The sequence below is a fragment of the Rhipicephalus microplus genome, chromosome 6 (assembly GCF_043290135.1).
Source record: "Rhipicephalus microplus isolate Deutch F79 chromosome 6, USDA_Rmic, whole genome shotgun sequence".
Classification (NCBI taxonomy): Eukaryota; Metazoa; Arthropoda; class Arachnida; order Ixodida; family Ixodidae; genus Rhipicephalus; species Rhipicephalus microplus.
The window spans coordinates 162428208-162443238 of NC_134705.1; the positions used below are offsets into that span (position 1 = coordinate 162428208).

Sequence of the window (15031 nt, forward strand, 5' to 3'; positions counted from 1 at the left end):
ATCATTTCTTCTTTGATTTTTTGCCATGATTCGTCGTTTTCAAATATGTCGGTGAGGTAAAATTGGAAAGCCTCACCGGAGACGTAGTCGGTAAAGTTGATGACCATCTCCCGTTCCGACCATGATGCAGCGGTGGCGTGGAGCTCGAAGAGGTTGAACCAGTCTTCTACGGGTCCGTCGTCCGCTGATCCGGTGTACTTGGGGATGTCAAGGTCAGCAGATGGTTCTGACATGATGCTGGCCGATGCGTAATACTAGGCGCTTGTACGGTAGTCCATGTGTGGTCAGGGTGTCTTGCGGAGAACTGCGTAGATGATGAGGGACTGATGAAGGGGCTGCCAGGTCTTCATCCTGTCGACTTGTGTGACGCTACGATGAATGGGTGACGTGGCCTGGCTCATACTCACGTTTATTCCATTCTGATCTTCTTCCTCCTCAGCTTCTACCAACCATCGCTTCATAGGTCACATATATATATATATATATATATATATATACATACACACACACGCACACATGCTTGCCAACTCTCCCGAATTGTTTGGGAGACCACCTGAATTTCGACCTAACTTCCTCGACTTAATCTCCCGATTGGACAAATGCTATCTCAAGTCTTCCGAAAAGGGACCGCCGCTGCAGAGTAACTTAAAAAGAAAAAAAAAAAACGCGCGTACGTCAGCCTCTCCTGCTGCAACAGTTGCGGTGCTGCGGAAGGGCACTTGCCACTACACTTCTAGTCCATTATAACCATACCATAGAGTCATCATCATCATCAGCCTGACTACGTCCACTGCAGGACAAAGGCCTCTCTCATGTTCCGCCAGTTAACCCGGTCCTGTGCTTGCTGCTGCCAATTTATACCCGCAAACTTCTTAATCTTATCTGCCCGCCTAACCTTCTGTCTCCCCCTAACCCGCTTCCTTTCTCTGGGAATCCAGTTAGTTACCCTTAATGACCAGCGGTTATCCTGTCTACGCGCTACATGCCAGGCCCATGTCCATTTCTCCTTCTTGATTTCAGCTATGATATCCTTAATCCCTGTTTGTTCCCTAATCAACTCTGCTCTCTTCTTGTCTCTTAAGGTTACACCTACCATTTTTCTTTCCATTGCTCGCTGCGTCGTCCTCAATTTAAGCTGAACCCTCTTTGTAAGTCTCCAGGTTTCTGCTCCGAAGCTAAGTACCGACAAGATACAGCTGTTATATACCTTCCTCTTGAGGGATAGTGGCAATCTACCTGTCATAATTTGAGAGTGCTTTGAGATTGAAGCAACTAGAAGAATAAGAATGGGGTGGAGCACATTTGGCAAGTACCATAGAGTACCGCTAAGTATATTTTAGGCACTGCAGTACCATGCATCTAGGCAAAGGCCAGTGGCTGCGAGACCCCACCGTACTGAAAGAAGGCAAGGGAAAAGGTACTGCAACTTTTGGATCTCTCTGCCTCTACGTTTTGTACGCTGGGCCTATGCCACTTGCCGAGGCGTCAGTTGTGCTTGTTATGTGGTTGTCGGTGCTTTCCCGAATTCAGTTGGAAGCTGTATGGCAGTGTCAGAAATGAAGAATAAGCACTTGCAAGAGTTTCTGGTCTCGTACACAACTGAGATTCAGTGCTTTGCGAGTTTGCAAAAATATATCAAGTACGGATTCTGTACCATATGTTCCTGTGATGCAAGCATTTCGCACGGCAGCAAAGCTGTCATACCACTTTACAGAAACATCATAACTACATTTGAGCTGCGGAAGGGCAGAGCAACATTGGAAGTTTTCTACAAAAGAGCTGCGAACACAGTGCCTTCCGCGCGAAATTCGCGGAAATTCTTGTGGAACACAACTTGCGGCTAAGGGCAAGTGAACACGCAGGACCGTTGTTTCCAAACATCCTACTGAAGTGCAAGGGCGCAAAGCGGTACGGGTGCGGACTTATACGAACAACTGCCATTGTCAGGGAAATGGCATGCTTTCGTAGTCGCAGTGTCCGCCACGTTCTCCCGAATTTTCATGCCGCTGAGCTGGACGTTGATGCTAACTCAGCACATGAAGTTGATGCCAATTAGGGGGGAGGGTTCATTACGCAAGAGGAAAAAAAAGTAAAGGAAGTTACAACAGTAAAAATTTTGCATGACGGTATCAAAAAACTAATCCGACCACTGCTAGCCTCCAATTGAGTGGCAGGACCAGGGAGCCTCTATTCAAGAACTTCGATCTTCACAAGGGGAGCTGCTCGTGCTTTGGCCCGCGAAATGTGTGAGGTACCTCTCTTTAGCCTGAAGTGGTACACGCACTATTCACACAGCTGCACCACATGTGCGTGCGGAGGGCAAAAGAGCGTATGTACAGCTATCCATGCAGCCGCGCCCCACGTGCCAGGACCCTGCTGCACGCAAGCGGAGGGCAGAAGAGTATGTACGAGGCCTGTTAGAAAAGTATCCGACTCTTAGTGAAAGAAAAAACACTGGCATAATTGGAGCGTTGGAAACCTAATCCCCCTGGGGACTTCACACACTTCTTCCAACGATGCTGGCATCGCTGGAAGCATTCTAAGAAGGCCTCTTTTGAAATGGAGTTTAGCTCAGCTGTCTTTGCAGTCATAATGTCCTTCCTTGTCTGTAATTGCTCTCCTTTCAATGTGCTCTTGAGTTTGGGAAACAGCCAGAAGACGTAGGGGGCCATATCAGGAGAGTAAGGGGCCTGTTGAACTACAGGAGTCTGATTTTTCGCCAAAAAAGTCTGAACCAAGTGTGAGGAATGTACAGAAAGGAGCATTGTCGTGACGGATGCGTCACTTTCCTGTTGACCACTACTCGGGTCTTTTGCGCCGCACCGCATCATGTAGGCGACGGAGGACATCCCTGTAGACTCTTTCTGGATTGTTTGATCCTGTGGTGCGTACTTGCGCTGTACCACACTGTGGGAGTCAAAGAAAGCACTCAGCATCAATTTGACGTTGCTGCGCACTTGGCAGGCCTTCTTTGGTCTTGGTGACTTGGAATGCTTCCACTGTGACAACGGGGATTTGGTTTCAGAGTGGTACCCATACACCCAGGACTCTTGACCAGTAATAACGGTGTTCATGAACTTGGGGTAAATGCTTGTGAAATCCAGCATATCCTGTGAGACTTCAACACGAAGTTGCTTTTGCTTCACCGTGAGCAGTTTCGGCACAAATTTTGCCACAACTCTTTTCATGGCCAAATCTTTGGTCATAATGGAATGTGCAGAGAAAGTGCTGATGCCCACAATTTCCCGCATAGTCGCATGACGGTCCCGCATCACCACAGCGTTCACTTTGGCAATGACCTGGTCATTTCGACATGTTGATGGTCGACAGAAGCGTGTCTCACTCTCCACCAGTGTGCGACCGTCTTTCAAGTCGGTTGTACCACTCCTTAATCTGTGTGCGGCTCATAGCGTCTCCACTGAAAGCCATTTTGATCTTCCGAATGGTTTCTACTTGCCTGTCGCCCACTTTCTGGCAAATTTTGATGCAGTAGCGCTTCTCCAGTTGCTCTGTCATTTTTCTTGCAGTGAAAAACCGACGAGAGCATGGCGCACTACCTCACTCAAACACTGCGTCCCAGTGACGGCTGCTGTTGCCAGGCGGGAAAAAATTCACACATGCGCACGAAGGTTCAAGGTCAGCTAATGCAAACGCGCATTTCAAATTCATCTGGTGCTCGCAAAACAAAAATAAGGTTAGATACTTTTCTAAGAGACCTCGTACATGCGCTATCCGCACAGCTACGCCACATGTGCTGGGACCCTGCCACACGCAAATGGAGGGCGAAAGAGCATGTACACGCGCTCTCCGCACAGCTGCGCCTGCCAGGACACTTGCCGCAGGGTATCGGCACCTGTGGTGCAGCTGTGCGGATAGCGCGTGTACAATTCAATGTGCCCGGATCGACGTTGAAAGGGGTCGTCTAGCCGCTGGCTTCTCATGCTCCAGCACATGCTCGACCAACTGCAAGTTCAAAACCGGCTATTTTGCTAGCAAACCGATCGATCATCGACAAAAGCACGTCTGATGGCGGCGCACGCACATTACAGGTGCACGTCGCACTGTGCTTTCTGTTTTGCTTTGTTTTCGCACCACTGTGCTCTTGTGGCGCTATAGGCTCAAGTTTTCTACTGCACTCAACAGATGGTGCACTGCCTCTAAAGGCACGACTTATAAATTTCGATTGTCGTCGCCTGCGCTGGCACTGCTCGCAACTCTTTAGCACAGTTGTTAATTTTTTGTCTTTTATTCCACCGTTATTTTGTAATATAATGGCGGAGTTTAACGTTGTTGCGATTGCCAACGGCACTGAAAACCTCACAGAAATAAAATGCACAGATACGTTAAGAAACATTTTTTTTTTTCAAGAACCAAACTGGGGGCTGTTGGGTTCATTATGCGAGTACAGGCAGTGTAGTAGTCCGCCTGCAACCTCCCTCTGAGGGTGGTTTTACTGCAGTGGAGGGGGTGCTTAGCCGCGAAAACACCTATCCAAAGTAAGTCTGTGCTGCCGCGAAGTTCCACTGCAAGCCCCGCTGGTGTAGTCTGGTGGCTAAGGTACTCTGCTGCTGACCCGCAGGTCGTTGCATCGAATCCCGGCTGCAGGGGCTGCATTTTCGATGAGGCGAAAATGCCGTAGGCCTGTGGGCTCAGATTTCGGTGCACGTTAAAGAACCCCAGGTGGTCACAAATTTTTGGAGCCCTCCACTATGGCCTCTCTCATAATCATATCTTGGTGATTTTGGAAAGTTAAACTGCAAGATTAAATGAACATGTTACCCTTCCATCTTTTCATCATTTTTAAGTGTAAAAGCTTGTTATACTGGCTTGCATGCTCCAACTATTCAATCTTGCTTCCAAGGTATGTATAGCGGAAGTTATTTTTTCACCCACTTTTCTTCTTATTTTCATTACATTGGTTCTAATAGCTAATGTTCTAATAATATTGTGTCAAAACACGGAAAAACGAACCCTTAGGTATACACTTCTTTTCCTTATTCATTAACGAGGGTCTCGTACTGGCAGACTTGGTGCCGTTAGGTTGTATGCGAGGGACTATTGTCAGCTGCCAGCTCGTAATAAGTTCACGTGCTACGTGACGCCACACAGGCTCATAAAAGAGTGTTCCATTCTCGCTGCCATGGCTACAGATGGCGCTGACTGACACTCCCACGTTTAAATTCACATATAAACCCAATAAATTGGCTGGGGGGATAGCCGCTGTGATAGCTCAATGGTAGAGCATCGAACGCGTTATTCGAAGGTCGTAGGTTTGATTCCTGCTCATGGCAATTTATTTTTTTACCCACTTTTCTTTCTTCTTATTTACATTACATTGGTTCTAATAACTTACCCTATACATTCCTTGGCATTATTGTCTGTTCTGACCTTGTTAGCTCTCATTAATATTTTGTCGAAACACGGAAAAACGAGCCCTTAAGTATACACTTCTTTCCCTTTTAGATATATAGAGAGGTCATGACAAATATGCTCATTTTTCTTTTTAATATGGGATATTCAGTCATTCGATCACAGTCGCTATTTCTTTCGAACTTACAATTACTTTTTGCACAAGCCTACTATTATCGATATGCCATGCCTCAATCACCAAATGCATTTCTTCATTGCTATTCCAGCGTGAAACTGCGCATTCATAGAATTTTGGTGTGCCCCTAAACTCTCGCCAAAACGTCAAAGGAGTTCTTTTGGCAAGTTCGTGTTACACGTAATACTCAATATCACTGTGAACAAATGGGGCAACTCGATGAAGGTGAAGGGGTGTGCCAAGTGCTTCTTGTATATTCTCTGTCAATCCTGTTTTGTCTTTTGAGTGCTGTTGCTATGGACAGTCTGTCATGTCTTGCTTTTCTTTTTGCAGCTTGGTCGTGATGCCCAGTACTGACCCCATAAAAACTGTGCCTCTGCCGTCGGTCAGCCAGATGACCATCAACATGTACTGCACCCATGTGAGCACTCCTTTTTGACTTCGTTTCATTTTTTTTTATGGTGGCATTTCAATCTATATCGCACATTTTTTTGAATTGTTGGAGTGTCAGCGTCAGCAACATAGATAGCTTTAAGGGCCAGTGAAACAGCCCCCCCCCCCCCCCCGAGTTCCAAAAATGTTCATGAAGAGAAATATGCACGCTTTTGTTAAGTGAACATGCTGCCTCAAGAATTTTGCAAATGCGTGCTATAAAAAGGAAGTTTCAGTGGTTGGAACTTAGGTTCCAGCTGGTTTCGAGTTTTTGTGTGGCCTCGCCTACCTTTTCGGCCAAAGAGGGGGGGGGGGGGGGGGGGGGCATGTAGCTCTTCATCGCAACTCCGCCCACTTCGACAATGTGACGCGACCTCAGAGCTGCGACACTAGTGCCGCTAGTGCCAGAGTTTCGTCTAGTGTATATATGAGAAACTCCCCATGTTTTGAGACTCATCCCTGCATGTCGTAGTGCAAGTTAAACTATTTTATTTTGTTTCTCATCAAGGAAACTTCAATTACTTTCAATCCGGCGGTTTAGGGCAGATCATTAGAGTTCCAAAGAGAACATATACTGAAAGTTTTATTGAGATCAGCAGACATGCAAAGATCGTCAGAGTTGCGCATGGATGTTAACTGCATGAAGTCGGTCTCGACCTCTCGCTTGAAATTTCTCAAGCTGTCAGTTGTGGCTGTTGGCAGGTGGTAGACTGTGGCCACTTCTATGCCCGGTACTCCGACCAAGTGTCCCAGGTTGCGGAGCAGCACATGAACGAGATAATCAACCATCGCTCCAGCGAGAACCTAAAGGTCAGAACTTTTTTTTGTGTGTGTGGGAGTTATTTATTTAATGCAGTGGTGGCACGGCGCTTTCACTGCCGAACTTTCCAGTTGCGATTGGCTCTGAAATCTCTCGACTCTTCTCATATGGGATAGATTATAAAAATTGCTGTGGCGCTCGATTTGTGAGGCAATGAATTCCGATAAGGAGAATCAATTCACTTAACGTTTGCTGTCAGGCTAGTTTGCGCACAGCTGAGCTTGAATCGACGGCGCAAATGTTTAGACAGGAGCGAAGGAAGATGTGCGCTTTTCCGTGTCTCGTGAGTCTTCTCGCTCCTGTCTAAACGTTTGCGCCGTCAATTCAAGTTAGGATCAATTCACAACTACTCGGGAAAAGTGTGGCCTCGTGCAATTTTATGTTTGTGTCTCCGTAGCCCTTGACAATTCCACCAGACACTGACATGCTTGTGCTCGCTCCGTACCGGGGAGTCTACTACCGGGCGAGAGTCGAGGGTGTACGCGACAACAAGCTTGCGAAGGTGAGTGCTCATTTTCTCTCCCCTTCCCCCTTTTTTTCCCAAGAGACACTTGCATTGCATGTTAAAGTGATAATTATTCTTGAATACCTACATTGCCATTAATATTACGGCTGTGTGTTGTTTAATAAATTGACAAAATGCCAACATCATTTTATCAGTTTTTGACTTGACATGTTTCTGTCAATTTTCTTGCATGTCATCTCAAATTGATCCAATAAGTGCTCGTGAAGCTCCCCTCGTCAAATCCAATTTGGAGGCCACATTTTAATGCATTATTTGCCTGTTTTGCTTGTCAAAAATGCTAACGAGTGCGCCGTTTCTGGGTGTTTTCGAGCTAATATTAAAACACGCGTGCGAAGTGTCGTTTTCAGCACCAGTGCCAAGGGCCACACGACTGTGTGCTGCAGCCTCACTGTCGTATTTTGACACCTCGCAGGTGTTCTTCCTCGATTACGGCAACACAGAGGTCGTGAGCGTTTCCATGCTCAGGGCCATTGATCCGGAGAATCACGTGGACGTTCTCGTCACGCCAGCTCAGGTGAGGTTTGGCTGCTGCTTGCCACCCACAGTCATCAATAGCTTCTGCAGGTGCCGCATTTGTAATTTGTAGTTCATCAAAGGCAATGGTAACTGAGAAAGTTGTGATATGGTAATTACAAGTTATGTACACTCACAACCTCCTGACATTTGCTACGAATTACTTGGTTATATTCGAAAATTAGTTATGAACAATAATTGGTTACCCTGTGTCTATGACAAGGATATTCTTCACTTCGTAATAACTGATAATTCATTATATTGGTGTATGAGTATACTGGTCTAACATCTAAGATGAACACCTCTTTGATATTCAAGCTGGTGAAACTAGAAGGTTCCATCTAGTTCCACAATGGAAATGTCTACTATAAGTTATAACTGCTTATAACGAATTCCTCGCTATAAAAAAGTTCTTTTATTTCTTTCCGTTGCTACATAGAAGCACATGAATTTGCTACCTCTGTGTAACTAAGTAACAGCAGGAGACAACCTTGATATAACGAATTTTCCCCACAGACAATCTAGAAATTTTGCTCCGCATTTGGGTACAAGCGTGCATCTTTTGCAGCTGCCCTGTCACCGACGAAGCGCGAAACTGGTGGGCCTGCACCCCACAAGCCGGCGTTGCTATCGTTCTTCACCACTCCTCGCCGCTGCGGGCGCATGCAAGGATGTGCCCCCCCCCCCTTAAACCAAAATAAAAAAGAAACCTACTTTTACATGTTGGCAGTGCCACGCTTTTAGTTAGCGTCACATGTGGGGCCGCGCTGCTTATGGAGGGCGCTATACCGTATAGTTATCCGCGGTATTTGTCTCGCTCGCTCTTAGTTTCCGACGCTGTGCGTGCGTGTATAGTTTCACTGCGCATGCATGATGTGGCTCCTGACAACGTTCACCTTTGCTTTCTTTTTTTTAATTGTGATAGCAATTGTATAAACAGTCTTGGCTGGTTTTTCGCCATCGCTGCTTCTGTCATTCACCGTATATGTACCGTATTTACTCGATTCTACCGCGCCCTCGATTGTAACGCGCACGCGGTTTCCACGACGAAAAAAAAAAAAAGTAAGACATCGATTGCAACGCGCACCCATTTTTCTCGTTGGCCCACACGATCACACCACTCGAGAAAAAGACTCCTTTCGCGAGCGTCTTCCGTTTAAATATGAGATACGGGGAAGCTTGTGCCTATTTGACGTGCAATGGAGCATTGCCGTCATTCTAGTTTTACCGTGGCCCGATGTCAGCACGCGAACTTGCTTCGCCCCCTTCTTCTCGACGGTTGTGGTGCCAGGTATGTCAAAGTAAAGAGGCGTCTGATCGGCATTCCCGATTTGCCCAAGCAGGTAGCCGTTGTTGCGCCGCAAGTTTAGGACGAACCTCTGAAAACTGTGAAGCTTTTCATCGTACTCCTCCGGCAACTTTTGGCATATGCCCGTTCGCCTTCAGAGGGAAAAGCCTTTTCTCTTCATAAAGTTAGTTAGCCAGCACCTGCTCGCTTTAAACTGGCTCCGCATTAGCCCTTTTTCTAAGGCTAATTGCATAGCCCGCACTTGAAGCAGTTCTGTCGCCACGGGCCGCTGTGCTGCTCACTGCTCAATCACATACTTGCCGAGCAGCTCTTCAGTTTGCGGAAACCGACCCTGCTGTGGTCCACTAAAGCCTTTGCGTGAATCTTTGCTGTCGACAATACTCTGCTTTTGCTTCCGCCAGATTTCGGGAACTCCGAACGACTGTGATGCAGCCCGATTTACGTCCGTTTCGGCACACGCGACGACTTTTCTTTTAAAAGCGGCATCGTGGTGCACTTGTCGAGTTTTTGGAGTCGGCCCTTCCATGCCGTCGATGCTAATGCACACCAAGATGACGAACTCCTCAGCACACGTACGAAGTGCCGCACATGGGAAACACATAGGCAGAAATGGCCGACGCACCATGCCGACGCACATAGGGGGCGGCCATTTTGGAATGCCGATGGCAATAGAATGACCGTACTCATTTTTTTTTTTCCCGTACTCGATTCTAACGCGCATGTGATTTATAAACTCACTTAACCGAAAAAAGGTGCGCAATAGATTCGATTAATTACGGTATACTTATCTATATATATTAAAGCTCAAAAAAGAAAGAAAAGAGGGAAGCCAACCGCGTCACAATGCGCTGACTAGGGCTTATCTCTCACGCGTACTTTGCCACACATATGGGGGGCGGGGGGGGGGGGGGATAGATGCTTGTGTCTGCACACTTATCTTTCGGTGCACCTTCGACTTCGACCAGAACAATTGCGTTTAGTTCCTGGGCGCACTAAGATCACTTTACTCGCTGAGAGGCGCTGTTTGCGAAAAGTGCGCTTTTCAAACACTGCGAAGTAACAACTAGGGCACTTGTTAGTTCCCACTCATATCTGTACCTGTGATTACATTTTGTGCCTCGCTTTTGATTAAACAGCGCGTTAAGTGTCAAGCGGTAAATGCTGTTAGTTGGCTCTAGTCCTGTGTATGTTGTTTTCGTGCGTCATTTGTGCGGGAGCAGCGCACTGCACGTTTCGATCTCCTTGCCTTTCACAGCATTACATTCCAAGTTGTTGCTATCGCATTGATTGCTTTGCCCTTGCAGTGAAACTGTGCCTTTTCTTAATTTCGGACAACCGTGTCATTGCCACTGAGGGGATGTCACATTAGGCACTGATAAAAACTCTCTGACACCATGGTGGCGACGCATCTTCTGGGGTCGACTCGTCACGCACTTCCGTCTTGCGCCGCGAGTTCGCAGACTGGTAGCTTTCGAGAATAGAATTAGTTCTGGCAACACGACAGCGTGTTCAATGCAATGCAATGAAAGTGATAGCAAAAAATTGTATTGTTATAAGCAGCCAACTCTGTATGATCCGATACCGCGGAACTCCTACAAAATGGTGGTGTGAGCAGATACGGCAGATCGAACTTCATTATTGCTTGTCGAGCAATCCCCTCTTCCCCCGCGTTTTTTCATGCCCGTTCAAGACTGGTGGTATACTTTCTGTTTGTGCATTCGACGGCAGTTCTAACACGCGGGAGATGTTATGCACTTTCTAGGCGATAAGGATTGGCCGACTGATTTGATCTCTGCTTCAGCAGCGCTTGCGTGCTTTTACTTGCTCGTGAAAGTTACGATGCTCAAGGGCATGTTATCATATTGGATTTGTTACGGAACATGGTGGCGACAGTGAAAACCTGCCGAGAGTGCCTATATAATTGCTATCGCAATCATAACGCCATTTTTTTTACTGTAAAATAAGTGTCTTGGCATAGCTCTCCCTTCACTTCTCCTTTTGTTCAATTTGCACGTTTATTTTCCGAATTTTCGTACCGAACTTGCATATAACGAAATCCTTGTTATAAGGAATTTTTCAGGAAATTTGTCAATTTCGTTATATCCAGGTTTAACTGTATAACATGCAAGTATGTTGGCCGATTCGGCATTCGGCAAGCACTCTCAAATTATGACAGGTAGATTGCCACTATCCCTCAAGAGGAAGGTATATAACAGCTGTATCTTGCCGGTACTTAGCTACGGAGCAGAAACCTGGAGACTTACAAAGAGGGTTCAGCTTAAATTAAGGACGATGCAGCGAGCAATGGAAAGAAAAATGGTAGGTGTAACCTTAAGAGACGAGAAGAGAGCAGAGTGGATTAGGGGACAAACGGGGGTTAAGGATATCATAGTTGGAATAAAGAAGAGGAAATGAACATGGGCCGGGCATGTAGCGCGTAGGCAAGATAAGATAACCGCTGGTCATTAAGGGTAACTAACTGGATTCCCAGAGAAGGGAAGCGGGTTAGGGGGAGACAGAAGGTTAGGTGGGCAGATGAGATTAAGAAGTTTGCGGGTATAAATTGGCAGCAGCAAGCACAGGACCGGGTTAACTAGCAGAACATGGGAGAGGCCTTTGTCCTGCAGTGGACGTAGTCAGGCTGATGATGATGATGATGTTGGCGATAAACAGAATAATCATTTTCTGAATTATATGTTGAACATCAGATTCTATGACTTCAAGAAAACTTGTGTGGTGTTCGCTTTAGACAAGAATGACTGTGTGAAATTTTCTGCTTTGTAAATGCATTTGAAGTTTTTGTTTTTTATGCATGATAGCCATGGAATACAGTCAAGCCCGCTTATAACGAACCTGAGCGTGACGCGGCATTTGTTCGCTGTATCCCGAAGCTTGTAGTAAATGAAACACAGCTTTTAAAAAAAGTTGCTAGTGAAAACACAAAATTTTTGCCCAAAAAGTCTCTGATGCACGTGTTTTGAAGAGCAGAAGCAATAAGGGCGGTCTCAAGTTTATTTAAACGGCAGCGTGCTCTTCGCCGAAGCCCGTGGCATAAGCTGCATGAGGCACTGGCTTCAAAGTTTCGACGTTCTCGCAATCTGATTCCTCCAAATCGCTCTTGCCGCATACTTAATTCACAATGCCCTAATTCGTGCACGGTGCCGTGGTGTCTGCATTTTCATCGGCCGTAGTTAAACCATTGCAACTCATGTCCCACCCACTCTGCCAGGTCGGAGTCGATAACGCACTACCACAAATCGCTGCCGGAGTGGTCCTGTTCGGAAGCTTCAGGCTCGGCATCGGGCCCGACGTCGACGAAGTCGCCACGCGAAGTCGCGTCGCGGAACGGTGGAGACGGGTGAAGGAGTTGTGTCAAGAGTGGAGAGCCGAGTTTCGAGAGAAGGGCAAGGAGTTGCGATAGAGTGAAGAAAGGGGAGGATACGGCGGAAAGGCGACTTTGAAAACCAAAACACGCTCGAAGGAGGCCGGTCGGGCAGCTTGCTTAAAAGGTCCGCGAAACGCGCAACTCTCACGTGGAATGCGCGCGCAGAGGTCTAAGCACGTCTGCCTGGATCGGCGCGCGCGGTGATAAAGAATCGTTTTGCTGCGCCGGCGGGTTTGTGTGGCCTCACCGGCTTTGATATTTCGCGATTTGTTCCGCACAAATTAACAGCTGTTTTTACGCTTCCGCATGCGTGCGGAGGGCATGCTGAGGCGAGTGCGAAGTGAGCAAGAACAGGTTCTAAACACGAAAAGAATAGCGAATTATCAGAGTAGATGGAGTAGCGTACGTGCATGCACTAGAACGATACGATAAGACAAGACGCAGACGATCGCATACAGCCGATGTTGGCAAGTAGTCTGGTCACTCCAGGCCGGCGACGTCAACGACAGTACCAGCGATCAAGAACGGGAGATGGCTGACCGGTCTTCGAAAGATGGGTGGCAGTGTGAAAATGAAAACATGGGCCGCGTCTGGCGATGCGGGGTGCTCAGAGTAGCATGGAGGGACAAAGGACAGAAGGGTGCGTAACAAAGAGCGGTCGGGGAGAGCGGCAACTATAGGGGCGCGGAGGCAGGGTCGGCGTTTAACAATAAGAATCATCCGGGGTCGAAAGTGGTTTCCCGGGAAGTCGGCAGAGCGCTGACTTCGTTCGCTGTAACCGATCAGCGGCGCTCAGAGACATTCGTTATAAATGCGATTTTGTCATTGAAACAATGTATAATTTCACGGTCACGCGAATATTGTTCATTTTAAGCAAAAGTTTGTTTTAAGTGGGGCTGTTATATGTGGGCTCGACTGTAGTTGAACAAGTTCCGCTTAAAATAAGTGGATTTGCACTTCTTTTTTTTTTTTTTTTTTTTTTTTGCTGAGTTGCTTGTATTCTTGCAGCAAATGTGGTTATTCTAGTAATCATCACGTTCACCAATGCGCATTTGTCGTTCACTGATAGCGTGTCTGTCAGTTCTTTGTGTACTTGAGTGCATAGGCCAGTGCAGGGTTCCCCGTCAAAGGGTGGGCTAAGTTTCGTCTCGGCGCCACGCTCCGCACTTTGTCCTGTTAAATCATTGTGTAGTGCATGTTTAGCACTCTCCTCGACCCCCCTTTCCCGCACGCATGCCTCTTACTGTGTGAGGAAGTCAAAACTTGCGGAGAATCAACAAGATATGTTAATCATGTGCTGGCTAACTGGCCTTCAACCGAACAGAGACCACCCTGGAAGCAATGTTAAAAGGTAGCCATGTGCTTTCATTCATAATTGTGCATATTTTTGCTGTACAAGACAATCGGGTCATTTTTTAAAACTCTCCTTCATATTAAATTGACACAGAGCTCGCACCTGCGCTATCTGCACCTTGGCGGCAGGTGTCTCTGCACGTGCAGTGCAGATGGGCGCGTGTGCAGGTCATGAGCCCATCATTCGTCTCTGTCCTGTAGTTCACACTGTTCCTCTGTTTTTTATATAGACCTGGGCCAACCAACCTAAATAAGCACTGTAGCGTTGTCTTGTGTGTCATCCCCATCATTTTACGACCACCAGGCGTTCGAGTGCAAGCTGGCTGAAGTGCGGCCCTCGGCCATGTCCAGCGGCACCGAGCTGTGGACGAAGCGTGCTTACGAGACGTTCAAGAGCTTGGTCATGGGACAGTACCTCGTGGGTCGGGTGAGTCGTGTCTTCCCAAAAGTCGCCTTTCCTGTTCTTGGCAGGGGGCATTTCAGAATGCAGTAGGATCTCAATGGTACAAATTCCAAGGAGCACAGAAAATACTCCTATCATCCCAAATTTATAAGAATCAAAAACGAGTAAAATCTGATCATGAAGATGAACAAGAACTTAATTGGGGTCAACTACGGTAAAAGTTCGTTAATTCGACACCCGTTAATTCAGATATTCGGATGATTCGGACGACTCTATTGGTTACGGCCAAAGTGCATGTTAATCTATGGGACCAAACCTTCGTTATTTCGTCGGAATTCGGCTCCGCACCGCTTAATTCGGACAAATGCTGACGGCTGCTGCTACACAAAAGTGTGATAAAGCAGCGCTGGCACCACTGGAGTGAAACCGAAACCCGAGTGGCATCGCCATCATCATCAACTAGTGGGGGCGATCACAGCGTCATTGAACGTCGGCGTCTTCTTTCTTCTCCACTCAGCGCCTCCGACGCCATTTTTCCTTGTGTTGTCGTGTCAGAACCATCTCTTCTTGCGGAGTTCTCTTTTTCTTCCATTGTGACCGTATTTGCATGCCACCACCATCGTGCGCTACAGTGATGGCAACGCCGAAAAAGCGGCAGAACTACGACGCGAAGAACTTGGCGACGCGAACTTGGCAATCACCGACGATGACTGCCCGACTTTCGATGCTGTCCTTCCCACATATG

General features: G+C 47.1%; 1 protein-coding gene and 1 pseudogene across 3 annotated transcripts in view; one reads left to right on the forward strand and one right to left on the reverse strand.

Annotated features, from left to right (window-relative positions):
* spn-E (tudor domain containing 9 protein spindle E) overlaps window positions 1-15031 on the forward strand; it is a 176914-nt gene that overhangs the window by 117439 nt on the left and 44444 nt on the right. For all 3 annotated transcript variants that reach the window (XM_075866907.1, XM_075866908.1, XM_075866909.1), the window contains 5 exons: window positions 5879-5966; window positions 6680-6787; window positions 7195-7299; window positions 7736-7837; window positions 14188-14310. In XM_075866907.1, the coding sequence (XP_075723022.1) occupies window positions 5879-5966; window positions 6680-6787; window positions 7195-7299; window positions 7736-7837; window positions 14188-14310 (526 nt within the window). The remainder of the gene's footprint in view (window positions 1-5878; window positions 5967-6679; window positions 6788-7194; window positions 7300-7735; window positions 7838-14187; window positions 14311-15031) is intronic.
* Window positions 2403-3605, reverse strand: LOC142765622 (histone-lysine N-methyltransferase SETMAR-like; annotated as a pseudogene).